The sequence below is a fragment of the Nannospalax galili genome, unplaced genomic scaffold, assembly GCF_000622305.1.
Source record: "Nannospalax galili isolate Female #2095 unplaced genomic scaffold, S.galili_v1.0 scaffold18, whole genome shotgun sequence".
NCBI lineage: Eukaryota > Metazoa > Chordata > Mammalia > Rodentia > Spalacidae > Nannospalax > Nannospalax galili.
Genome location: NW_008346548.1, coordinates 7,479,481 through 7,507,277, shown reverse-complemented (window position 1 = coordinate 7,507,277; position 27,797 = coordinate 7,479,481). Strand labels below are relative to the sequence as shown.

Here is a 27,797-nt window from a genome sequence, read left to right as displayed (position 1 = left end):
CTTCTCATGATTAAAGAGATCTTTCAATTTGAAAAGCAGAAGGGATGTTGTACCATCTCAATAGAATCTCTAACAGTAGCTCCTGGGCTAGAGCTGCCACACCCACATCACATGATCTCAGCCTACAAGACTAAAACCAGGAAACCTACCTCCCATCCCTGAAGAAACCACCGTGATTCAATAGCTAAGAGATGGAAGCAACCTAAGTGTCCCTCAATTGACGAGTGCATAATGAAAATGTGGTTCATTTATAGATTGAGTTTTACTCAGCAGTAAAGAAAGATGAAATCTTTAAATTTGCAGGTGAATGGATGGAACTAGAAACTGTTATACTAAGTGAAGTAACACAGACTCAGAAAAAAAAAATCGACATATGTTCTCCCTCATATGTGGATCCTAGAACCAAACCTTGGTAAGTGAGTATGTATCCAGAAATAACTACAGGGACCAGGATAATGGAAAGGAAACAGGGAGGTAAAGGAAAAGAAAGAACCTGAAAGAGAAGAACAGTAGGAAACAGGCCTTAATAAGGGAGATATGGATAAAAATTGGGTTAGTTTAAGGGAGTGGGGAAGGAAGGGTATACAAGGAACCTAGGGGATAAAGGGAAAGAAGGAGCTCAAGAGAGGTAGGACTATAGGAGAAGGTTATTATTTTAAGGGAGAAAGGGGGAAAAATGGGGGCACCTTAATTGGGGAAACCATGATAGAGGGGTGAGACAATGCAAGAGATAAATAATGCCTAGCTAGTTTTAAAAACCAGAGGGAACCATATTACTCCACAACCTACTATTGGTCTTTGCCCAGGATTTATCTACATGACACACAGTAATTAAAAGTACCAGACTGGTCGAACTAACCTTCTTGGATGTTTAACAGACATACTTTGAGGCCTATAATAATTTGGTCAGAGGGACATAAAGGACACTTTTTGCTCCTTGCCCTCCTAGGTCAACTAGTTCCATGGGACTATGAGTATCTCTCAAAATGTCCTTGATGGTGGATCACCTGTTCTCTTGATCAAGGAGGCTGAGGAGACCCCACCAGATAGACTTAAACCAGTGTCCAGTCTACAAAGAGGAGCGTGAACTCAGAGGAATCATTTCCTCCATGCTTCCAAGCAAAGCCAGCCATGATCGAGTAGGACCTTTGACTTATCTTCACATAGGCAGAACTGGTTAAAGAAAGGAGCCAGGGTCTCTCTCCCAAGCCCATGTGACCCCTGAGGAACAGATCCTCAAATGACCTTAAGAGTAAAAATAAATTGGTTTATCTGGGCCAACTCTATGGCCTAAACACCCAAAAGGAAAGTATAACCAAAGATTAAAGGGGCCAACATAATTTTTAAGAGTCCATATGTATAGCTAAAGGCTATGTAACAAGCAACAATGCCAGATAGGAGATACCTTCTTTTGATTCATTGGCCAGGGTGGCCAAAGGGACTCCCAGGTCGTAACCCAGCATAGAACTGGGAAAATGAACAGCAGACCCCAATCTTATCCAAAGGAATATTGACAACTGATTGCTGCTAGATGAGGGCTGACTAGATTCACCAGATGGACAAGTAGTGGAGAATGGCTGGGGGTGCCGACAACACAGTAGACAGTAGCAGGGCTATCAGAGTATAAGGGCTCTAGTGGGGGGAGAGAGGCTATGGGAGGGGGCCATCTGAGAAGTGGGTGTATAGTTGAATAAGATGGTTTGGGATGTTCTGTGTGATATACACACAAAAAAAATTAACGTCTAACTTTAAAATGTATATTTGAGGAGGAAGCATGGAAATTTACATCATGTTAATTAGTAGAGGTGATATACATTACCACTGAAATTTACCCAATGACTTTATAGACATACACAGGCACCAAGGATCCAAGTGCAACTGATTATAACTACTACTAATCAGATACATACAGACTAGAGATGCATGCGCCAACATCTCAGTGTTAGTAGCAAACACAGTGAGTCTTTCTGCAAGAAACAATATATTCTAAAGTTAGATGGAGATCTTTTTTAAAGGTTAAAAACTCATTCAAGTTTATGTCTTACAGGGCTTGTACTGAGTTCAGCATTGTATAACTGTATTAATTCAACTGTGAGCCTAAAAACTTACAGCCACTTGTGAAATAGATGTACTCTTGCTCTGGAGTGTGTTACTGAATATGTTAAAGTTGTAATGAAATGCTTCTTCTAATCATGTAGTTACTAAAAAAATTTTTAATTCCTAAAAGAGAATGAAAAATGCATGCACACATATACATTCCTGTTTCTCTTCCTTTGAGCATGTTTGTACAAATAGTAAGTTTCTAGACAGTCTTCAGATGAATTTGCCTTTCTAAACAACTGTGATCCTGAAGTAGAGTCACACAGCTCAAGTATATTACCCCAAATTTTGCTTGGTTCAGGAGCTTTCCCACTAAGTACTCTACTGTGGTTCAATTTCGGATGCCTACAAAATTCCACATCCCAACAAATGCCCTACAATTCTAATAATCAGAATATTTTGAAGTGCCATAAGTGGGCAGTATCTTTTGAAATACTATGTACTCACTGTTTCAAGATCCTATCATTCTGAATAAGTTTTAAAAACCCACTAGATAAGGTGCAGTAGAGCCATGTGTCGTAACTGAAAGGTCACGGACTTTGGAGTTACACAGACGTAATGCTAAATTTCTGCTATGTGTGTCATTATCTATGTCATACAAGGCATTTACTCATTTCTCATTTTAGGTTCCTTCACCTCTAAAATGGGGACAAAAGTTCCTTGTTATAAATTACATAAAAATTATAAAGTGCTTGAAATATAGTTAGTCCAATGTGATAAATTAAATGTTGAATTCTTGATGAATATGGGTGTTTGGTAAATGTTAGTCCTCTTCCCACCAAAAATATTAACAAATGTATTGTTACTGAAAAGCAAAGAGTGACTAGTATTAACTAGGCCCTATTTTGGGACTGGGGATATAATCATAAATAAAACAGCTTCCCTTAGAGACTTTCCAATTTAACTTAATCATTAAAAAAAAAATCAGCCAGTTAACTAAGATACACTAGTCCAAAATTATCTGAAAGAAATTATGTCTGTAAAAATCGATAGACTGGAGATCGTCATGCAAAGAGAAATAAAGCAGACTCAGAAAAACAAACAGCTAATGTGTTCTCTCATATGGGAAGCTACAGTTTAAAATCTACCCCCCTCCTGTGTGTGTGTGTGTGTATATATATATATATGAGAAAGAGAGAGGGAGGGAGGGAGGGAGGGAGGGAGAGAGAGAGAGAGAGCAAAAAGTGAACTGAAGGGAGGGTTTGAAAAGGAACAGGGAACACAGAAGGGAAAAAAGACAAATATGTTCTTATATTCAGAACATATACATATATAACATCAAAGCAGAGGGGAGGCTATTTAGAGGGAGGAAGCTGGTGAGGGGGTGCGATAAGGGAGGGTGATGGTGGAGTGAATGAGCAAATACAATGATACGTGTGTATGAAAATGCCATGAAGAAGCCAACTGCTTAGTTCACCAACATTACAAATCAATTAACAAGCTGGCCTGAGCCAGGTGTGGTGGTGCACGCCTTTAATCCTAGCACTTGAGAGGCAGAGGCAGGTGGGTCTCTGAGTTCAAGGCCAGCCTGGACTACATAGTGAGTTCCAGGCCAGAAAAAAAGAAAAGAAAAAAGATTAACAAAGAAACCATGCCTGCAATGGTGGAGTTGGACACAGGAGGGGACATTGGAAATAGCCATTCTCTATGCAAGAACTTGCTCTAACTGAAGAGACACAGTTTACACTGATATTCATAGTCTCCTTGTCAATAGCTTCAAAAGTCCCTAAGTACCATTTTCAACTTTCAGACGACACTTTCTGTTCAATGATCTGTTTACATTTATCCTAAATTCAATAACTAGATATTAACTGCTGAAATATTTATTAAAATAGTTCCTATTTCAGCTCTGCAAGCAATAGATGCTAAACTGTTATCAGACTGTTCCTTTCTTTACTGACACCAGTTTTTGCTACTCCCTTTCCTTCACTGCATATAATACAGAGTTTCTAGCCTGTTTATTCAGGACCTTCTACTAAGTAAGCTTCATCTTTGGTTATTGAGATGATCTTTTTACCATTGCCTGATTATGTAATCTTAGCCCATTTCTGAATCACTATTTTTTCATTTTACATTTATATTAATTTTTATTACATACATTTTTAAAGTATAAAATTGCATTAAGTATTTTTGATTATCACACACTAGAGCTACTAGTAGAGTGTTATTTTGACCTGATTTTTTTTTTTCTTCTTCTTCTTCTTTTTTGAGATAAGGTCTCCCTGCAGCCCCAGCTGGCTTGGAACAGCTTTGTGGGCCAGGTTGATCTCTCACAGATACCTGCCTGCCTCTGTCTCTGCCTCTGCCTCTCCAATGCTGTGATTAAAAGTGTGTGTGACCACACTGGGCTATCAAGTCAGTTTTTAAAAAGGATTTTTCAAATTAGATGCCTGCAAGACACTTGTATTCTTTATCAACAAGGTATATCCTCCTATGATAACTGAGAAATTAAGACTTGGCTGTGTAGGGGCATAAAAATCTGTCACCTACATGACTGACAAAAATTTATTGGTCATTTAATGTCACTGATTATGCATAATCGTTTAACTTTCTTATATTCGTTTCATAAGAAACAAAATATTTTTCTCATTTCTATTAATGGCTTTAAAATTACAAAATGTACTTTCTGATCCAATTTGGGATAAGGATGAAAATACACTAATTAAAAATTACTAAATTAGAGCCATAGTCAAGATTTTCCTAATTAAATTCTAGTTTCAACTTACGGAGGAATCTGTTTAAACTGAGCCATCAATTTAATCTTAAATCTAGGTAATTCACTGAACTTCCAAACTCATTTTTATCTACTGTAAATAGACCATAAAGCATGCAAGTTCTTTTAGGATTAAAGTGGGCAATAAGTCTTTATTTGCTGTACATTACTGCTATCGTGCTTCCTTTAAAAACTTGAAAGGAGACCAGGAAGGCACTACGCCTGCTTTAAGGGACCGGCACTGAAATCAGGTTACATCTCTGCTGGAGCAGAAGGGTAAAGACCTGACTTCAGACCTCACACTGCGGAGGGCTTTGTTCTACCAAGTTTAACTTCTGGGGTGGCGGTGTGGGGGAGTACGGGGAGGGGATGGGGGAGCTAGGTCCCAAGTACGAATCCAGAGGGCGGTTCCCCGTGACGCGCAGTCCCTTGGGCGGATCTTAGTCTGGAGGCCACTGGCAGGTCACCGGCCGCCAGCGACTATAAAAAGCTCTGGGCAGGCTTCCTCCAAAGCCCGCTCCCCACGAGGACCGGCTCCCCTCAAGGCCGCTGTCCCCCGCCTCCCAGGCCCTGCTCCCCTCAGAGGACACTGAACTGCCGAGGCCTCCCCCGGATCTGCAGTCCGCCCCGCCGCGCGCCACCTGAGACGGAGCCCGCCTCCGCAGCGCGCGCACTCAGGGCCCCGCGTCGCGTGACTCGGCGGGCGGGCGCGCGCGGGGTGAGAGGCCTTGCGCGGGCCACTTCCGACGCAGCGCTCGCTTCAGGTTCCGGGGCGGCCGCCTCGGTCCGGGCCTGGGATCCGGCGGGATGGAGGAGGCCGGAGCGTCGGTGGCCGGGGCCGGGGAGGCCGAGCTGAACTGGTCCCGCCTCAGCGTGTCCACCGAGACGCTGGAGTCGGAGCTGGAGGCGCGCGGCGAGGAGCGACGCGGCACACGCGAGGCGCTGTTGCGGCTGCTGCTGCCGCACAACCGTCTGGCGTCGCTGCCGAGGGCGCTGGGCAACGGCTTCCAACACCTGCAGCTGCTGGACGTGAGCGGCAATGCTCTGACCGCGCTGGGGACCGAGCTGCTGGCTCTGAGCGGCCTGCGCACGCTGCTGGCTAGGAACAACCGGCTGGGCGGCCCAGGCGCGCTGCCCAAGGGCCTGGCGCAGTCGCCGCTGTGCCGCAGCCTCCAGGTGCTCAACCTCAGCGGCAACTGCTTCCAGGAGGTTCCCGCGTCGCTGCTGGAGCTGCGCGCGCTGCAGACCCTCAGCCTGGGCGGCAACCAGCTACAGAGCATCCCCGCTGAGATCGAGAACTTGCAGAGGTGAGCGGGCCGCGCCGGAAGGTGGGGAGCCCTGGGCGGTGCCCCCTGCCCTGGCGCACCTGACACGTGTCAGGTCACTGTCTGTGTCGGTTCTCTTGCTTGAACTTGAGTGGTGAGTAGTGCCAGTCCGTCTGCGCGAGTTGTAGGAACTCCAGAACTCATGAGATTGCGTGGACCACGGCGTTTGGATTGTAGTTTGGCCTACGCAGATTCTGCGAGGTTATATTGCTGTCTTTACTTATTTAATTTATTTACATGTGTGCCTGAGTGTATGTATGTATGTATACCGTATGCATGCAGGCAGGGTGACCTACCGTGTGAGTGCTGGGAACCGAACCCAGGTCCTCTGGAAGAACAGCAAGTGCTCTGAACCTCTGCGCCATCTCTCCAGCCCCCAGTTTTGCTCTCTTATCTCTCGAGTGTTTGGAGAGAGAGCAGAGTGGATACTCATTAACATGTAAAAAACTAGGGTGGTCACTTGCTTACCCGAAAGTCTTCTGTGATTTTCCATAAAGTTAGATCAAAGTACATGCCTTTTAACGTGGCATAGGAAGTGCTTCGACCTACCCTCCCCCCCAGCTCCATTTTCTCTGTAACAGTACCAACAGAACCACTTGAGTTAGTGAACTTTGCACTTAATCACCTTGTAGAAGAGGCAGCTTGTAGGAGCTGGGGGCATTAACTGAGAGTGTGTTGCCCTGGATAGGTTTGGTTTCTTCCCTGGCGAACGCCTATGCCCTCTTAAGAAGCTATCACGGGAATCACTTCTGTGAACGTTTCTTTTCTGTTCCTAGACGGTTCTTGCCAAAATGTTCTTTGCCCCATTCGCCTTAGTATTGTATTTATCCTCCTGAGTATAATTCCTTGTTTAGGGGAATCATCTGCCTCACCTCTTAGGCTGTTCAATAATGTTGAATTTAGTGGAATGAGGAGGTACAGAAAAAGAATAATAAATGTGCCCTAAGGTGCCCTGCAGGGAAGCTAGAAGTAGACCAGAACAAAAAATTATCTTGTTTGTTAAAATGTTTTCCTTTCCTTTATTGGGTTATCCAAAATAACAGAATGTAGAGCTGAGAACTGCAGTTAGTGGAAAGCCTTGACTTGGGAATAGGAATTCTTCATGTGCCAACCTCAGGCAGTCATTTAGTGTGCCAGAACCCTAACTTCCTATTCTGCAAATAGAGGCATCTGGACAGGATGGCCCTTCATCTGCCCTTCAGTAGACATTTGCAGAGAACTTGATGTATGAGACATTTTCCTAGGGGAAACATGGTGAACTTGGTCCTGCCCACATGGCACTGACGTTAACTAAGGATAGAGACAGTAAGGATGTGTAGACTCCTTATTAAATTACAATGTTTATAAGCTCTGGGAACACAAGAATGCTGAGACAAAATAACAGGCTTGACCTATTTTGGTCCTTGAGTAGGTTCCATTTGTACTAGGCTTTGGAAGGAAGTTACAGTGAGGATTAATAAGGGTGTGAGCCATTTGGGATCAATCCAAGTAAAAAGAAGAGTGCATATGAAAGCCCGGAAGCAAGGGAAGTAACTACCAAACTGTGGAAAGGTGAGCCTTGTACGAGGAAGAGGCAAGTAGAAATTTAAGTCACTCCGACCATGCCACATCTTGAAGGCGGGCGGTAGAGTGTGAATAGCATTTTAAGCACACATTTGTCTTTTTCTGTGCAGAAGTGGAATGGGGAGAGGCTGAAGAGATGAGATTCTGAGCGCTGGTTAGGAGGCCATTGTAGAATGAGCCATGTTATAGGAGGAGTGGAGGAGGGAATGTAGGAAATAGAACAGTTGAGAGATTTAAGGTAAAATTGACAGGCTTTGATTACTTTTAATATTATGTAATTCCACCTTTATTTGCATTTCAGCATACTAAGAGGAAGCTAGGGAAAATAGTGTTTCTGTCACCTGGGAAACAAAGTGGGCAAAATTCCATTTATGGGACACTTAAAAAACACAGTGCAGTAGACCGTGTCATAGGTGCTCTAGTAGAAATTCTCTATGATTCTAAGATGATGTACTCCCCTTTTTAGAGGAAGAAACAAGATCTCTAAGAAATTAAGTCTCAAGATCAAAAAGCCATTAAGTGGTGGAAGTGGTTTTAACGTCTCTGACCTCTGATGCCAAATGCATCAGAGGCAAAGTAGGACTAAGACTTTTAGTAAGACTTTACTTCTGCTCCATTGTGTATGCAGTCCGGAGGGTTGGTTCAAATCACTCATACCTGTATGATCTTATTTATCTGAGCTGACAGCTGTGGCACTTGAGGCTATAGTTCATTGTGTCTTAGACTTGATAAATTGTGCAATGTCTTATGCCATGGTTTTTGTTTTTTAGTCGTATGCTTTATTTTTCCTCTGAAAGTAATCAGCAAAGGTTTAGATCATGAATTCTAATAGAATGTAGGCCAAAAGGATTGTTCTACTTTGCTTTCTGTTGCTATGATAAAACTGACCAAAAGCAGCTGGGGGGGGGGGGGTTAAAGGATATAGGTTACAGTCCATTAACTAAGCAAGCCAAGGCAGGAACCCAGAGACAAAGACCATTGGAGGAATGCTGCTGCTTGTTGACTTGCTTCCCCTAGCTTGCTTGGCTGCCTTTCTGATACAGCCCAGGCCCACCTCCCCAGGGATGGCGCTTCCCAGAGTGGGTGAGACCCTCCCACATTAACTAGCAATTAAAAAAATGCCTCACAGACATGGCCACAGGCTAATCCAATGGATAAAATTTCTCAAGCCAGGGCATGGTAGCTCATGCCTATAGTCCCAGCACTTGGGAGACAGAGGCAGGCAGATCTCTGTGAATTCAAGGCCAGCCTGGTCTACATAGTGAGTTCCAGGGCAACTGGGGCTACAGGGAGACCCTGCTTCAAAAAGACCAAAAAAAAATTCCTCAGTTGCAGGTCCCTCTTCTTAAGTGACTGTAGTTTGTGTCAAGTTGACAATACCAACCAGCACAAGGATCATGCAGAATTATACTTGTAGAGGAAGAAGCGACTTTGACATGTTCTCGTTCACTTCTTTTTACAGATATGGAAACTTGAGATTTCTCTCAAGTTACTTGCTTGAGACCAAATCATGACTGTAGTAAGAGATTTTGGTTCACCTCTCAAAGACTGCTAACTATTCACAGCTAAAATAATGCATTAAAGCTTGAAAATGTGTAAGTGGTGGTACAGACATTTGAACCCCAAGGTCCAGGAACACCAGGTTCTCCCAGAATATGTGTAAATGCCCTGGGCCTCACTGTAGCCCTAATGTGTATTGTGTGCTGTGATATAGCTCCCCTCCCACTCTAGTGCTGAGGATAGAATTTAAGACCTTGCATATGCTAGGAATGAGCTCTGCTACTGAGCCACATGACTTCTTAAGCCAAGTCTAGTATTTTGGCACATAGATTCTGTCCTCTTAGTTAGGAAGAACAGTCTCAAAAATGATGCAGAGCATACAGTCCACAGATCTTTCCGTTTCCTTGCCTGTCACCATTTCAGGAAGGAATAACATGTTCTTGGTTTAACTGGTGTGGTTTAACTGAGTGTCTTGGAGATGCTTTCTGCAGTTTGTTGATCCTTCCCCTAATGGCAAAAATCTTTCATTAAAAAAAAAAATGCATCTGAAAGATTTACTTTTAAAGGATAATAATCAGTAGGTACTAAAAGTCTTACTCATTTTTATGATTAACTTCATTCCCCTGGAGTAAACTAGAACATCAATGTGAACTAAAGATTGTGAATATAAATTCTGTTCATTAAAATGTGAAGCTCTTGAGCACATAAGTATAACCCTGGCTTTTCTTCAGGCACACTTGGTTTTTTTTTTTTACATATAATGCTGAAAAGGTATGAGTAGTTCATATTTTGACCTTTATTCTGATGAACTCTTTTTATTCCCCTCAGCTCAAAAATTGAGGAAGAACTTAATAATTTATTAGTGATAAACTAAGTGATAAACTAAGTTAATGGGTTGTGTGGCATTTAAGATGCTATTTGGAGAGTGGGTTTGAGCCTAGAGAGTTTCATTGGTACTTTGCTTGGCTTTTCTTAAGTAATGTCTCTCTCTTTCTTAGTGACCCTCTCTGTTTAATGTGGTTTAGAAGATAAAGATGCAAGAATTGGAACAAAAGCTAAAAATGAACCCTTTGAATAGTAAGCTAGTCTGCAGGAGATATCTTAGGGAAGAGATGACTCCACAAGTAGACTGTGGTAAAGTTTAAATAAAAACTCTTCCCCATTTAGAAGCTTAGATTGAGTTTGTGGCTGTCGGCTTCCCTGTGCTGACTTCCTTTTCTAAAGTCTTCATTTGGAGCAAGCACAGGAAGTGCTGTGCTACAGTCTTTGCCTACTTGTGGATCTTTTGGAAGGTAGTAGCATTCAATTAAAATGAAAGGATGTTACTTCAAGAAAACTATCTAAAAAATGGATGATTGGGCTGGAGAGAAGGCTCAGCAGTTAAGAGTACTGACTGCTCTTGCAGAGGACCCTGGTTCGATTTCCAGCACCACCATGGCGGCTACGAACCGTCCTTAATTAACTCCAGTTCCAGGGAAATCCAAAACCCTCTTCTGACTTCCATAGAATTGCACGACACGGGTGCACTCACATACATGCAGGCAATACACTCATATACATAAAATAAAAACAATAAAATTTTAGAAAAAAAATGGATGATCATCTTTGTGTTTCTGTTTCTTACCTCTTACACATTTTCTCTCTCACCTCAATTCTGTCTCTTTAATCAGCCATATAATATAGAACTAATGTATATTTTTATTATAATTAATATCTTTATTTGGGTTCTCATGTATTCCTCTGGTTAAAGTTGATAGGCATGGTGGGGGCCTAGTATATTTTTCCAGTGGGTCATTGACCCTCAATAATAGAGAAACTGTATCCACTTTACTATCCCTAATGACTGGAAAGATGATAAACTATTCAGGAAACAAATTTAAAGTTGGTCTATTAATATTAAACAGAAAAAAAGGAAAAAGTCATTCTGTAAATTTAGTGAATGATTTTCCTCTTTTCTATATTTGTCAAACTGAACGAATAGAATTATTCCAATTCCAGTTAATGAAGGTGCAAAGTTAAACTAACAAAAACTTTTCAACACTATAATTTGCTTTGAGTTCAATAGTTGTCTTTCTAACCACAGAAAAACATGCTTGGTACAGTAGTTTATTTTAACAATTTAATTCTCATAAACCATCAAAAAGTTTCAAGTCTTAGAATTTGGAAATTGAGTTTAAAAGTGATAAATCTGACAGTGTAAATTTTATATCCTGATTGTGCAGTCTCATTTGATATCCATGACTTGCCGTTTGATAATCATGGGCTTGCTGGGTGTGGTGGTATATGCTTTTAATCCTGGGAGGCAGAGGCAGGCAGATCTCTGTGAGATCGACGCCATCCTAGACTACATAGTGAGTTCCAGGCCGCAGAGCTACACAGTGAGACCCTGTCTCAAAATTTATTTAGCAAATCATAGGCTTGGTTATATTTTAGAATTTCAAGATACTTTTCTGCCAGTCACAGTAACCACTGGGGTACGGCGTCTTTTCTATGTGAGTCCTTCTCCATCCTACTCCCAAAGCATTGAGATCTTGAGTGGTAACCAGTCATAGGTGACAGCTACCTCCTAATGTCATCACTCATGAATTAGGGTTTCAAACTGCAAAGACACAGTCCTAAGGCTGAGTAAGCAAATAGGGCGTGTTTATACTTGCCCTCAGACTTGGCTTTCTTTTCTTTCCCACTTGACCATATTGTTATTTTACTGTTGTGTTTTTTTGTTAGCAGGACTTACAAGCTTCAGAATGTTTCTCCCTGATAATGTTCTCATTAAAGTAATTTCCTTTCTAGGGTAGTTCCTAAATATTCTATTCTTTTCAAATAGCTCTCATCATTGAAAATGAGGATATCTGAGCATTAGCTTTTACCACATTGGTAGGTTCAAAATACCCTGCTTAGGATTTTGTTTTCCTTCAGTACTTAAATATTTACTGGTAAGAAAGTTCAGTTAGAACCAGAGAATTTATGGAGTTTTTTGCTATAAAGTAATCTTTGATTTAAAAAAATTATTTTATTGCCGGAGGGGAGAGAAGAGAGTCTGTGTCTGTGTCTGTGGGTACATTTGCCTGTGGAGGCCGGGAAAGGAAGCTGGATCCTTGGAAGCTGGAATTACAGGTGGTTGCGAGCTGCCTGATGGTAGGTGCTGGGAACTGAACTGAAGTCCTTTGAAAGAGCAGCAAGCACTCTTAACCATCTCTCCAGCCCCAGAATAATCTTCGAAAGTGAAAAAAAATACCAAATCATTTGTGTGCTTTACGTTTCTAAGCATTACCAAATGTCTAGGGAGAGCAATGTAAGCTTGAAAACCTTTGAATAATCAGAAATAGAAAAAAGTGCATCATTAATGTATTTAAAATAAAAGATAGCTTCAAATCCTTTTGGGCTGTTTGAATCACCACATAGCAAAGAAAGCAAGAGTATAAAAGACAGATGACGTAATTATACCTGAGAGAATATAATATATGGCTACCAGTAAAAGACTTTAAGTGTGTTTCCTAATTTCACAGAAACAAAGGAAGCAACTTAATCAATGAAACAAGGGAAATTTTGAAATTGACAATTACTAAAAACCTAATTAAAATTCTTAGAACTGAAAAACTATAAGGTAGTCTTCTATCCCTATTTGTGATTTTTCTTTTCTGCATTTCAGTTACTCAACTGTGGCCCAGAAATATTACATGCAAAATTCTAGAAATAAGTATTTCATAAGTTTTAAGTTGCACTGCATTCTATCATGATGAAATATTTTGCATTGCTCCATCCAAAACATGAATGGGCCTTTGGAGGTTGTGCCCAGTCCCTGATTCCTCCCTTGGTGGTCTACCAAGTCCAGCCTATCCACTCTGTGTACCTGCCTATTAGTTATTTAGTGGTTACCTGTCAAAATATCACAATGCTTTTGTTGAGGTAACCCCTGGTTTACTTAATGACCCCTAAATGTAAGAATGTGAAAGAAGTGAAAAAGAGGATGGATAGGGTCATTAATCAATTTTTTTGCTACTACTGGAAATTGAACCTAAAACCTCATGAATGCTGGTCAAGTGCTCCAACCACTGAGTACATCCCCCATCAGCGAGAACTTTTTTTTTAATATTTTATTTTATATGTATAAGTGTATTGCCTGCATGTGTGTAAGTGCACCCATGTTGTGCAGTGCCCACAGAGGTCAGAAGAAGGCCTCAGATCCCCTGGAATTGGAGCTACAGATGGTTGTTAACCACTATGTGGGTTCTGGGAATCGAACCCAGGCCCTCTGCAAGAGCAGTCAGTGCTTTTAACCGCTGATCCATCTCTCCAGCCCCAAGAGAACTTAAACTTTAAAAAGCAAACCTAGAAAATAATAAAAAAAATGAAAGAAAATGAGTCAAGTAATAGTGTTTGAAATTTCCCACAGTTAAAGAGAAAACTCCGAACTGATATTGTGATACATTATTGTAAAATTTTAGAATAGTGAAAATGGATGAAAAAAATGCTCAGAGCTTTTGTATTCTGGCATCACTGTGGCAGAGTGCCTGACAGAAGTAACTTAAGGAAGGAAAGCATTGTTTTAGCTCAGAGTTTCAGACAATTTCAGTCCATCGTGGTAGGAAGGTGTGGCTTAACAGCTCAGTCCATGGAGAAGTGTGTGACAGAGCCTCATTATATCATAGTAGAACAGGAGCAAGACAGGAACCAGTGACTGAGTAGAACCTTCAAAGGCCCATCACCTGTGATCTGCTTCCACCAGCTAGGGCCCATCTTCCCAAAGTTTCTAGAACCTCCAAGATAGCACCACGAGTTTGGGACCAAGAATTTAAACTGTGAAGTCAGTCCATGGGAAACATTACCAATTCAAAGCATAACAGCCACTAATGAAAAAACAAAAATGGATCATGCGCAAAGGAACAGTTGCCTGTAATAAGATAACGAAGGAATGTCTTCTAGTGATACAAAAAGTAAATGCCAACCTAGAATTTTATGCACCAAAATTCAAGACTGAGGGAACAAAAATCAAAGCACCAAAAAGGGAGTGCTCAGAGATTACCAGCCATGAGTTATACTGAAGTAACCCCTAAATGATGTAATCCAAGAAAAATGAACTTTAGAAGAAATGCCAAAGTAGTGAACAAAGGAATCACTAAAAAGATGGTGATAATAAATCTGTATAATTATTGACTGACAGTAAATTTATTTCAATCAATAAATTGGTGGAAAAGTAGAAGTAATTCAGAAATAATATGCAGAGGATAGAGACTGGGGCGTAGGTTGTATGTGTATGGGAGCAAAACAGCACACAAAAGAAAGTTGAAGAGGGTCTCTACTAGCAAAATGGAAACACATGCAGTTCCAAACAAGAGGAAAGTGAACAAAAAGAAACTATGCCAACACCCAAAGGCAGAGCTGAAGAGACCAAAGACACTGAGATACACCATTGAAGTAGGAAACCTAAGTCCAGAGAAGTCAACAATCAAGTTGTGCCCTGTTTCCAAAAGTTACACTTAAAAACACACCAGTAAGTTACAAGTAAAAGGCTATACCTGGCAGATCTCTTGCTTCTCATCTCAACTACATTGGATTCCAGTCACCCTCCACTTCCTACTTCCTGGCCTCTACCCCCTCCCAGCTAATTGTGATCCTTCTAAAATAGGAACCATGTTAAACAACTAGCCTTCCTTTAAAACCTATTTATCATACCTTGTATATATTCAGAGTCCTAAGAAGGCTTTGTGATCTGGCTTTCCCAGGCTACCCCTTGACTATGGCATTCTGACCACCTCATTTCTACCCTGGTCTCTGCTCTCCCTACGCCAGCTATTCTACAGCTTCACAGTGTACTGGGTACTTTCCCTCTGGGGCTCATACTCATCTTACTCAGATCTCTGCTTACATTTCATCTTTTAAGAGAAACTTTTCCTGACCACCCATCTAGAGGGTGTTACCTTCATATTGCCTCCCTCCTTATAACACTTAGTGCTCTCTGTCCTGAGATATGTCTCATCAGTAGCTTGATCATACTTAACACCCTGGAATGGGGCCTGGTGCCTGGAAGCTGTTCAGATATGTTGACTAGATACTTGATGCATTATGTGGTAATTTTACTCCATCTTAAATAAGCAGCAAGTAACTGGCCCTGATTTTTTTATGCTGGTAGAATTGAACGAAGTAAATGTTAATAACAGCATCAAGGACAAAAAGCTGGAGGCACTGATAATCAGAGGAAGTAGATTTCAAAGCCAAGTGGGTTTAAAGGAACAGAGAAATGCTTCATGTGAGTAACACTTCAACAGGAAGTTTTAGGAGTCAGAAATTTGAATTTGTTTGCAGTATAGCTTTTGTATGTTGAGAACTCCGAACTGTAGAAGAAAAAATCATGGTCACATGTAGTAGACTTCCAAGAAGGCGGCAAATGATGAAACTAAAGCTTTTGAATTGCTCAGCTTACAGTCAGCACATTCTTTATTTTTTCTTTTCTTTTTTTTTTTTTTGCAGCAAAGCATAGGGGTCTTCCTGTAGCCCTAACTGGTCTGGAACTCGCTATGTAGACCAGGCTGGCCTCAAATCCACAAAGATCCGCTTGCTTGCCTCTGCCTCCCGAGTGCTGGGACTAAAGGCGTGCGCCACCACGCCTGGCTTTTTTTTTAATTTTTAAAAAATTTTATTTATTATTTTTATTTTATGTATATGCATGTATTCCCTGCATGTTGGTAAGTGCACCCGTGTCGTGCAATGCCTGCAGAGGACAGAAGAGGCTGTTGGATTCCCTGGAACTGGAGTTACGGACAGTTGTTAGCTGCCATGTGGGTGCTGGGGTTTGAACCCAGGTCTTCTGCAAGAACAGTGTTCTTAACTGCTAAGCTATCTCTCCAGCCCCCAGTACACATTCTTTTAATACATACAAAACACGAACAAAAGTAGACCATGAGGATCAAAGTTATGCAGAATACATATGTAACAGCAAAGCTCTGAACAAATTAATGAAATTGACTAACCCTGAAAATGAGCAAATGATTATAAACAGGAAATTTTCTAAAGATATGCAAAGGGTCAGAAATACAAAATGATTCTAAATGTCACTGACAATTGGGGAACTTCAAATCTATAGTTTGAAACACTAACTGAACTGCAGAGTTCTGGGCTCAGTGAGACTCTACCTCCATACCTGAGGTAAAATGCCATTGAAAAGGACATTCAAGGTGAACTCTCCGACCTCCACACACCTGTACACCTGTGCCCACACGTGTATACATGCAAAAACTGTCTTCCAGGTAATAACTACTTTGGAAGTTTGGGTAACTGTGTAATAGTCGCTTTTCTCTCACTTTAAAGGTATTGTTATTTTTTAATTTGAAGGTACTTTAAAGGAATGATAGTTCTCAATAGAAAAAGTAATAGTGATGGAAAAGTTCTGTATAGGTGTATATACATGTTTATGTATAGTGTATATATTTATGTGTGTATTTTGTGTATATGAATGTACTGTACACCCCACCCCTGCAAAAGTCTTTTTGGAAGGAGCCTTTTTCTACAATTATCAAAAAAAGCACTGTACTTTGTTATAATACATGTTATGTTTAAAATGTTAATTTGTTACTAAACAGGATTAATTATCTGGACCTCTAACATCACAGTAATAATCAGTTTTACATAATTTATTCAGACAGTCTCTCAAGAACGAACTTGCTATAATAAGAGCAAAGAAAAATGTAGAAACTTCATACATGGTTTTCTGCTCCTTTCAGGGCTGGGGAGGACCACTGGTTTTCCTACTGCCTGTTAGTGCATCAAACTCAAACATGGCAGGACAGAATTTCAGGGTTCCTATAGTCTGGCCTCTCCAGCCTTGTCTCTGGAATCTTCAATAAAAGTTCTCTTTCATTCAAGGATGTGCCTGTTGAGCTTTAAAGACCTCCCCTGTGCCCTACAGTTATCTCTTTGTTTCCATCTGCATGGCTGGGTTCATGCCCTGCTCAAGTTACAACACTGGGGGAAGCCTTTACCAGTGAGGATTGCTGTGGCCTTTTCTTTCTCTTTTTCAACTCTTGTGAGTTGTTCCTCTTATTTTGGTGTTTTAATTATGTAGAGCTTATATGGAGACTTGTTTCATGTTTAATAATAATACTAGCTAGCATTGGTATGTCTTGTCATTTTTTTTTCTGCGCCTGCATAGCGCATAGCAAATCCTTATTAAGACTTTTGGTGACTGAATAGATGAAATGTGTTTATTATAGCAGAGACAATGGAATGTCTTGCCCAGCTTAGATTTATTTCCTTGTTTGTTTTTGTTCATTTGCTTTTACAGTTTAGAGTGTTTATACCTTGGAGGAAACTTCATTAAAGAAATCCCACCAGAATTAGCAAATCTGCCTTCATTGAATTACTTGGTGTTATGTGACAACAAAATCCAAAGTGTGCCTCCTCAGCTTTCACAGTGAGTAGTCTCAGTTTCTATGGACACAGACATCTGTGGTTAGGAGTTATTGTCTGACATTCTCTGGTATGTTTTATATATGGAAAAGAATTAGGAGCAGACCTATAATCTCAGCACTAGGGAAGCTGGGGCAGGAGGATCTTAAGTTCAAGGCCAATTTAGGCTATATAGTGAAACCCTAAACTCATAAAAAGAAATAGTTATTTTTTAAGTGATATAATTAGGGCTGTGCAGTTTACTGTGTTTAAAATTTTACTTTTTTTAAAAAGTATTTCATTTGGGGCTGGAGAGATGGCTCAGCGATTAAGAGCACTGACTGCTCTTGCAGAGGACCTGGGTTCAATTACCAGCACCCACATGGTGGCTACAAACCATCCTTAACTCCGTTCTAGGAGAATCCGAAGCCCTCTTCTGACCTCCATGGCATTGCATGACACAGGTGTACTCACATATTTTATTTATTTTTATATTATATGTATACGTGTATTGCCTGTATGTAGGTAAGTGCACCCGTGTCATGTAATGCCCGCAGAGGACAGAAAGGCTGTTGGATCCCCTGGAACTGGAGTTAACCGACAATTGTTAGCTGTCATGTGGGTGCTGGGATTCGAACCTGGGTCTTCTGCAAGAACAACCACTGTTCTTAATCACTGAGCCATCTCTCCAACCCCTTCAATTTTACTTTTAAGTGCTCTGATTTATTCTTTGGAATACTTTCTTAGCTTGGGGTGTGTGTGTGTGTGTGTGTGTATGAGAGAGGGAGAGAGAGAACGAGTGCATGAATGTGTGTGTGCATGCATGCACACATGTGGAGGCCAAAGAATAACCTTCCGTGTCATCCTCAGAAATACCATCCATTTCCTTTCAAACAGGTTCTCCCATTGGCCTGGAGCTCACCAATTAGATCAGGCTGAACTGTCTGGCCAGTGAACCCAGAGATCCTCCTATCTCTTTTTCCAGTCCTGGGATTATAAGTGCCATTTCATGTTGGCACTGGGGATTGAACTCAAGTCCCTGTGCTTGCAAGGGATAGGCTATACTGACTGACCATCCCCCAACCTCCCAGCTTGCTTTTTTGGCATAGGTTTTGTGGACTTGGCGGTTTCATATTTGTTGGGATGCATTCCTGTTCTAATTGAGCTTTATAATGTAAAGGATCATCATTGCTATTACACCTGAAATGTTTAACTTTTTAGGTGTATAAATGATAAAATATGCCCCCAGAGTCTTTGAATCTAGCATTTATCTCAGCTAGGACATCAAAATACTTAAGTTTTCTAAGTACTTGTAAGATATGAGGGGGAGAGTCTTTAATGTTGTTTATAAAGCTGTGTTCTGATCTGATTTCAGGTGTTTTAATTTTCCTTCTATTGACCTTAATCTTCACTGTTTATTCCTCTGGGAAGATCAGACTCTATACATAGGTGCATACATACCCCCATATGTATGTATACACACATCGATGTAAACTTAACTTCTAAGTAATTAGTTTGCGCATAGCCATTGGTTTTTGTACCCCATTCGTTCCAGGTTGCATTCACTTCGTTCCCTCAGTCTCCACAATAACTTGCTGACATACTTGCCTCGTGAGATTCTCAACCTTATTCATTTGGAAGAGTTGAGTTTACGAGGAAATCCATTGGTTGTTCGTTTTGTGAGAGATTTAACCTATGACCCTCCGACTCTTCTGGAATTAGCTGCAAGGACCATTAAGATCCGAAGTATTTCTTACACTCCCTATGATCTTCCTGGGAATCTCCTTAGATACTTGAGTTCAGCCAGCAATTGCCCAAACCCAAAGTGCGGAGGTAAGTGAATCCAGTGTTGTTGTTTTTTTTTATTCATTTTAGCTATTTTCAAAATTTGATCTTTGGGGGCTGGAGAGATCACTCAGCAGTTAGGAGCACTGGCTGCTCTTGCTGAGGACCCAGGTTCGATTCCTAGCACTCAAATGGCAGCTAACAACTATCTCTAACTCCATTTCCAGGGGACTCTAATGCCCTCTTCTGACCTCCATGGGCATCACACATGACATGGGTGCACTTAACATATATGCAGGCAATACACTCATGCACTTAAAATAAAAATAAAAATATTTAAAATTTGGGCTGGGCGTGGTGGCGCACACCTTTAATCCCAGCACTCGGGAGGCAGAGGCAGGCGGATCTTTGTGAGTTCGAGGCCAGCCTGGTCTACATAGTGAGTTCCAGGACAGCTGGGGCTACAGGGAGACCCTGTCTCAAAAAGACTATATATATGTTTAAATTTTGATTTTTTTGTAAGCATTGTTTTAATTAGCTAAAGCTTCTTTCAGAAAAAGATAGTTACCAGAAAGTAAGACATTTCATTCTCTCAGCCTCCCTCCTTCCTATCTCTCCCTCACTCCATCCCACCCCTCTCTTCCTTCCTTCCCATCCCTTCGTCCTTTCTTCCTTCTTAAAATTTTTTTCATAATGGTTTTGCTCCACAGGCAAATACCCAGGAAGACTCAGTCTGTCTTAGAACTTTAAAAGATAATAAAAGTAAGATGGTAAAATGAAAGGAAGAAGAAAGGAAGTATAAACAGGGTTTCTCAAATGTTTATTTGAAGGATTCACCACTCGTTATATCAAATACTTTTAGAGTATGATTAAAGATGTATGAGAGTGGGCCAAGTACATGCCCATTTCTGGATGCATCCTAGAACTTTATATTCTTTTAAATCCATGGTTAAAAATTTTGAGCCTAGAGCATTTGGAAACAGTTAAACAAATGCTATAATGTAGGACAGAGAGAATTAAGTGTTCTAAAGAATTCAAAATGCTTTTGGAAACCAGAGGCAGTCAAGTCCATTTGATTAGACCTGGAAAAGATGAGGTACTTTTTAAGGGGTAAGTTAGATTTTCATAGGGTAAGACTGAAGGTGGGAAACCTTTCAGATGGAGGAGCAAAGTAGAGATAGTATAGTGTGGAGCAGGTACTGGGTGAGTGACAGTGAGGTTCAGTGGATACAGTTAGGGCAGTAAAGAAGCCAGGCTATAAAGGCCATGAAGTGTCAGGGTGGGGGTAGTAACTGATGACTGTAAACAGGTCATTTTATTTTGTCTTCCTTATAAAATACTACTTTTAAATAAATTCATGTTAATGAATGTAAAAAGGTTTTAGTGTTGAGGAGGAATGCCAATACTGAGGAAATGTTGCATAAAAATAATCAAAACTGGGTGAGATTTTCCCAGAAAGTTTCATCTTAAGAATTTTTTACAGTTCAAAAGAAAAATAAGGCCAGGTGTAGTGGCACACACCTTTATCGGGAGGCAGAGGCAGGCAGATTTCTGTGCATGCAAGGCCAGCCTGGTCTATATAGTGAGTTCCAGACCAGCTGGGGCTACAAGGAGACCTTCTCTCATAAAGACCAAAAAAAAAGGGGGGGGGACAACAAAGATTAAATTTCTCAAAGATCGTTAGATTGTTAGAAGATTTTTTTAAAAAGACACTGGGAGAAAAAAAGTACTAGGATCAAAAAATAGCAAAGCATTCTCTGGGCTGGTTCTGGCCATCTACCCTAAAAGCAGAGGTAGTCATACCCCATCAGATAGAATGCCAAGCCTTTTTCCTTAGGACTCCTGACCTCAAGTGGTTTTAGCAGGGGAAACAGTAAAGAAGAGAAGACACTCACTGAGGCCAGGGTGTGAAGAGTCGTGAAAGAGCATTCACAGTAGGCCCTGGGCTTCCTAAGCTTAAATCTAGTCACTTAGAACTTGTCCTTTTCTGAAACGGGCCTCTATAGAGAGAATCTTCTTCTCTCCTAAATTGTTTCTTTCTTTCTTTTTTTAAAATTATTGTTATTTTATGGGTATGAGTATATTGCCTGCATGTGAGTGCACCCATGTTGTGCAGTGCCACGGAGATCAGAAAAAGGCTTAAGATTCCCTGAACTGGAGTTAAAGATGGTTCATAGCTGCCATGTGGGTGCTGGGAATCGAACCCAAGTCCTCTACAAGAGCAGTCAGTGCTCTTAACCACTGAGCCATTTCTCTAGCCCCTCCTAAATGGTTTCTTACTGACTTCTTTAATATTCTGAAGAGCTACTTATGAAGAGCTACTTATCTTAGAAGAACTTTAAAAATTATCAGTTGAAAATTTCAGATATCATAGAAAATTAATCTTTTGATATGTCTCCCTATCACCACCACCCCAGGTTCCTTACTGAACTGAAAGGAAAAGTAGTTTTTTTAAAAAATACTTAATTATTGTTATTTTATGTGTATGAGTGTTATGCCTGCACGTAGGTAAGTGCACCTGTGTCATGCAATGCCCGCAGAGGACAGAAGAGGCTGCTGGATCCCCTGGAACTGGAGTTATGGACAGTTGTTAGTTGCCATGTGGGTGCTGGGATTCAAACCCAGGACTTTTGCAAGAACAGTCAGTGTTCTTAACCACTGAGCCATCTCTCCAGCCCCTGGGAAAAGTAATTTTATATTTTATGAGATAATTTGTCTTGCTATAGCTTGAGCTTGCAGGTGACAAGATAATATTGTATTATTTTAGCCCAGGAAGCTAACACAATTGTAAGAACTTATTTTAAGCCTATTGAATGTATTTACTTTCTAAAACGTTCAGAGTAATACACTCTAAAAAGTTAATGGGTCTAGGCATGATGGTGCATGCCTTTAAGTCCAGCTCTTGGAAGGCAGAGAGTTCCAGATCAGCCAGGACCATATAGTGAGACTCTAAAAACAAAATTAATGGGGAGATGGAACAAAAGTTATTATGTTCTTTCATTAGACCACATCATTTTATTTTGATACCTCATGTGATACACAGTAGTTGGTGTTGAGATTCTTTTTTAAAGAAATAGTTGGACACAAATTTTCCATAGTTTGGCTACACTGCAGCCATAGGGACAGATTTTGTAATGTACGATGTCTTTTTTTTTTTTAATGTGTATGAGTATATTGCCTGCATGTATGTAATTGCACCTGTGTCATGCAGTGCCTGTGGAGCATTGGATGCCCTGGAACCGGAGTTATGGATGATTGTTAGCTGCCATGTGGGTACTGGGAATCAAACCTGGGTCTTCTGCAAGAGCAACCAGTGTTTAACTACTGAGCCATCTCTCCAGCCCCCTTTTTGGTCTTTTTAAGACAGCGCCTCCCTGAAGTCCAGCTGGTCTGGAACTCGCTATATAGACCAGGCTGGCCTCTATCTCACAGAGATCCGCCTACCTCTGCCTCCTGAGTGCTGGGATTAACTGGCATGTGCCACCATACTTGGGAAATGTGTGGTGCTGGAGATGCAGTGACCTTTGCTTTCCTCTGCTGCTCTGGCTGTAACTCTGCTTCACTGAAGGATGGTGGTTTAGGAGCACCAAATGAACCACTAAAGAGCCAAATGAATAGCATACTAGTTTTGATGTACTAGAGAGTATTTGTGTGTGAATGAGATCACCAGCTTTGCAGCCCAGAGATTAGAGCCTGCAGAAATGTAAGGTGGCATTTTGTTTATTTTGAGTTTTGCCCTCCTATAAGAATGAGGCATGATGACACACGTTTTGGGATCATATATAGAGAGGCATGAGTTCAAGGCTGGCCTGGACCACATGAAACCTTGGCCCAAAACAAAAGAATGGACAATAACTACCTTCTGTCTTCAAACTTGTGTATAACAATTACTTCTTTAATCATTATTAAAGGGTATGTTTGTTTTATCTTCTGACTATAGGACAGTGCCAGGAGGTGACTTGAAGGATGCAGTAAGGACACTTTACATGTCCTGTAGTTCTATAGTTTCAGGCCCCCAAGTTACCTAGAGAAAGCATGCTAAAAAAATAGTGGACCTTCTCACACAGCTCCCTTAGGACAAATCTTGCCTTTTCTTTTCTTAAAGCTGTGTGTTGTGGGCGTGTGTGTGTGTGTGTACGTGTGTGTATGTGCGTGTCACAGCATGCCTGTGGAGGTCAAAGTACAACTTGTAGAAGTCAGCTGTGTCCTTTCACCATGTAGATTCTGGGGCTGGAACTCAAATTGCTAGGCTTGGCAGAAGCACCATTACTGGCTGAGCGACATCCCACCTATCCTCCTTGTTTCTCTTAGCAGCCTAGTTGCCACCCCTGCGATAGTCCAGTATTGCTATATGCTGTGCTATGGTGGCAACAGCTATACTACTTCTGCTTAAGATTCCCCAAAGAGAAAACTTTATATTTCTCCAGAATTCTGAAAGGGGTCGGGATGGGGAGTTAAAAATGTGCCTACTTTTCCTGATTACTTATGCTCCTCCCCTCTAGGCGTCTACTTTGACTGCTGTGTGAGACAAATTAAGTTTGTGGACTTCTGTGGGAAGTATCGCCTCCCCTTGATGCACTACTTGTGTTCTCCAGAATGCTCTTCCCCCTGCAGCTCTGCCTCACACAGCTCCACATCCCAGAGCGAGTCTGACTCGGAAGACGAAGCCAGCGTTGCCGCACACCGAATGCAGAAAGTTCTTCTTGGTTGAGCAGGAGTGGGTGTTGGAAAAACTTAAAAACTGAGCAAAGATGGTTAAAAAAGAAAAGAGCTTGAAGTTGATTAGAAACCTTGGTATCATCTTGAGTGTCCGTTACAGAGTTGGAGGATATCAAAGATTTTGTGTTCCATCCACCCATTCAGCAAGAATGAGTCCAGTTCCATGTTTGGAGTCTTTGAATTAATTTACTCTGAATGGCAGTTCAGAATTTGGCTGATTGGTCACAATTTTCACTCAAGTTTTGTGTGAATCACTAGAAAAATGATACACTTGCAAGAGCTGTGCTACAATAGGCCATTAAGTGATGTAACTTGGGACAGTTGCAGTGAAGAAAGCAAATTATCAAAGCTCTGTTACCAGGGTTGTCCAGATTTAGGATGAACACTGTGCCATAAATAGAATGAGCTGTCTCCTTATGTTACCCCTACGTCTAGATTATAGACCTATTCATGTAAATTCACAGGCAATTACATAGGATGTTAGTCTGTCTGGCCAACTAACTGGTACAGTAAGGATTATGACTTTTAAATGGGATATTTAAACTTTTCAGTTCTTTGTTTTCTGTGATTGTTATTAACCTTATGCAATCTAGCAGTACTGTGTAATAGTGCCTTAATCCTAGCAAGGATGTAAAAGCTTAGTCAAGAAACAATTTCAGATCCACCTACAACCTGACACTATGCAAAACACTTAAAAATGTGCTTCAACAGAACTAGGTAAACAGCTAGAGATACCAGCCAAGCCCATGGCCATCTGAACTTTTGTTGTTCTGTTTAACTGTGCAATGATCCTTTGTAAGCACATCACTTTTACATGTAATTGGAGGCTACAATCTTGATCCATCTATTTACCATAAGGCAAAATAATGGTTTTTGACAGAAAAATGTAGAAGGACGTTCTTTAAGAAAACCTGCTTTATAAATCTTGCACTAAGTGAGGGAAAGTTGAGTAAATGGTACACATCTGTAATCCAGCACTTGGGAAGTAGAGGCAGAAAGATCAAGTGCTCAGAGTTGGCCTAGGCTACATACCACATAGTAAATTTGATACATGAGACCCTGTCTCAAAGGGGGGGTGGAAATTTTAACAGTCAAGTATGTCACCTTTGTGCTGTGTACTAAACTGTAACTTTCTCTAGAACTTTAAAGAAAACTACAACTAGATATAAACTTGACAGTGAAAGCAGAGTTGGAGTGAGGTCATTATGGGCCTCCACAATAGGATAGTTCCCAAAGCTGGCTTAACCATTGAGCATTCAAAAGTAAAGAATTGATAAAACAGAAAAAAAAATATTAAATATATTGTATCATTAAGTTGAAGGAGAAAATAGTTGCACAGATTATTGCCATTGGCAATTACCATTTTTTATTAACTATGCAATAAAAATTGAATAGTGTTAAAACTATAAATTGATATTAGAAAATATGCAGTACTTGCTACTAATTATTAGATAATCAACCTATAATAACACGAAGGCTAAGTGATAATGTTAAAAACATTGTTTCAGCCAGGCCTGGTGGCACAAGCCTTTAATCCCAGCATTCAGGAGTCAGGTAGGCAGGTCTCTGAATTTAAAAACCAACCTGGTCTACATAGTGAATTCCAGGTCATCCAAGGCTACATATAGTAAGACCTTGTCCAAAAAAAAAAAGGTAGTTTTCAGATTGCATTAGAAATTAGAATACTAGGTGGTCTTTTAAGAACATACTTTCTTAAAAGCCAGTTGTATATACTAATAATTTGTGTGTGTGTTGTTTCATATATATTTAGAAAATATAATATAGAATAATTCAAGATTTGTGTGTTTATTTGTGTACCATGTCATGAAACATGAGAGTTTCGTGACTGCAGTTGTGGAACGCTGCTATAGTGAATCCCCTTACCTTTACCTTGTGATAGTGTAGTGTAGTGAGATTATTTTTTCATTTTGATTTATAAATTTTCTTCCTGTGTTTATAGAAGTGATCTTTTTCTACTGCTTAATATAATTGATAAAGATAGTAAAGTCTTTGCTTACTTCTCAAGTAAGCAACTGTAAGCTGCAGACTGTAAGATTTTGAGAGGAAAAGATGACTTAGGCTATATTTAAGTGTCAAATCTCAAATGCTTTGTTAGTGAGTGACTAGTTAAGCTACATAAAATATTTTCACAGTAACTATTCAGAAATTGATAGGACCAAATTTTTCTGGTTTAAATGCTTCTACTTTCCTGTTTATCAGTTTGATCTAAGTAATAACTTGAGTAATCTTTTATATTAATCTTTGTAAATGGGTAGGTGTGTAAATAGACTTAACCTTACATACCTTTTCTCACTTCCTGGAAAGAAGGTATACTGTTTCTTATTTTATAGGTGTAAATAATTCCAACCAGAGAGTGCCATGTAGATATATACTATAGTGTTCCTTTAACAGAATGTTTATTGTGGTTCTTTATATGTATAGTTAAAATCTGTAATCAGTGTGGAAGATCAGTGTACAACTGTACTTTTTTTGGCTGGGATGGGGGGGTGGGGTCGACCCAAGGCCTTGTGCACGCTAAGCAAGCTATGGTCCAAGCATGTCATTAGTAACATTTAGTGAAATCTGCATCTTTAGCATTTTTTTAATCTTTGACTTTGTCTTTTACAAAAGTTGCCACTGATTTCTAAGATTTTTCTTATTTTTTGTACTTTTTTCATAACTGATAATTATAGAAATTAACTTGATGAGATACAAGGGACTTGATCATCTGGAAACAAGATGACCAGCTTCCAAAGTCAGCAGACTATTTTAAATGATAGTCTGTCTCACTAGTTGGCGAGACAAGTGTTTATTTCATTAATAAACTCTTGTTGGTCTTTTAAAGAGAGTTTCAGAGTTAGCAAAGTCTTATTTTCATTATAAAATAGTTTTGTTTTCAGATACAAGGCCTGACTGTGTAGCACAGGCCAGCCTTGAACTCACTGTGTAGCCCAGCCTGGCCCTCCCACTTGGGATGGTCCTGCCTCAGCTTCCTCCAAACTGCTGGTGTTAGAGGTGTACACCACCTTGCCCAGCTCAATATTTTACTTTGAACATGTGCCAAAGGTGCCTCTTTTCTAAAGAAATCTTGAGTTTTAAAAAATTGTTGCCAATATTAAAAATAAATTTACATTATAGACAGGTGTGGTGGCGCACGCCTTTAATCCTAGCACTCGGGAGGCTGAGACAGAGGCAGGAAGATCTCTGTGAGTTCAAGGCTAACCTAGTCTACATAGCAAGTTCCAGGCCAGCCAGGGCTGCAGGGAGACCCTGTCTCAAAAAGACCAAAAAATAAAAATAATAAATAAATAACTAAAAACGTACATTATAAACGGTAGTTCAATTTAGTGGTTGATGTAAGTAAAAGTAAAAGGCAACCCTCAATAGTGTAGCATAGTACTGCACACTAATTCTAATAGACACTAAACAGCAAGTTTAAACAAAGAAGCAAGAGGAAGCTAATTGCTGGAATCTTAAATTTAAGTAACATCTTTAAAAGCCACTAAAGAGAAAGAAGTCACAGATGCCCAGGGATATCCCTGAACCAAGAAAGCTCTTTAGTAGTGAAGTGTTGTAAAATTAAGTTACCAATGGCCTACTGCTACCCTCTAAAAGCCTTTATGACTAAGTTTATTCAGTACCTGCGACTGGCAGGCTTTCCACATCTCCATAAATGGAAAGCTAGCAAGTGATAGGATTTTTTTTTTTTT

The 27,797-nt window shown here is 40.4% G+C and overlaps 1 protein-coding gene across 1 annotated transcript; it reads left to right on the top strand.

Moving 5' to 3' along the window:
- Positions 1 to 5,205: 5,205 nt before the first annotated feature.
- Positions 5,206 to 27,174, top strand: Lrrc58 (leucine rich repeat containing 58). Its single transcript, XM_008842905.3, has 4 exons — positions 5,206 to 6,120; positions 17,480 to 17,608; positions 19,139 to 19,416; positions 23,871 to 27,174. Exons 1-4 carry the CDS (start codon positions 5,621 to 5,623, stop codon positions 24,077 to 24,079), a joined length of 1,116 nt encoding a protein of 371 aa, XP_008841127.1. The 5' UTR covers positions 5,206 to 5,620; the 3' UTR covers positions 24,080 to 27,174.
- The last annotated feature ends 623 nt before the right edge of the window (positions 27,175 to 27,797 follow it).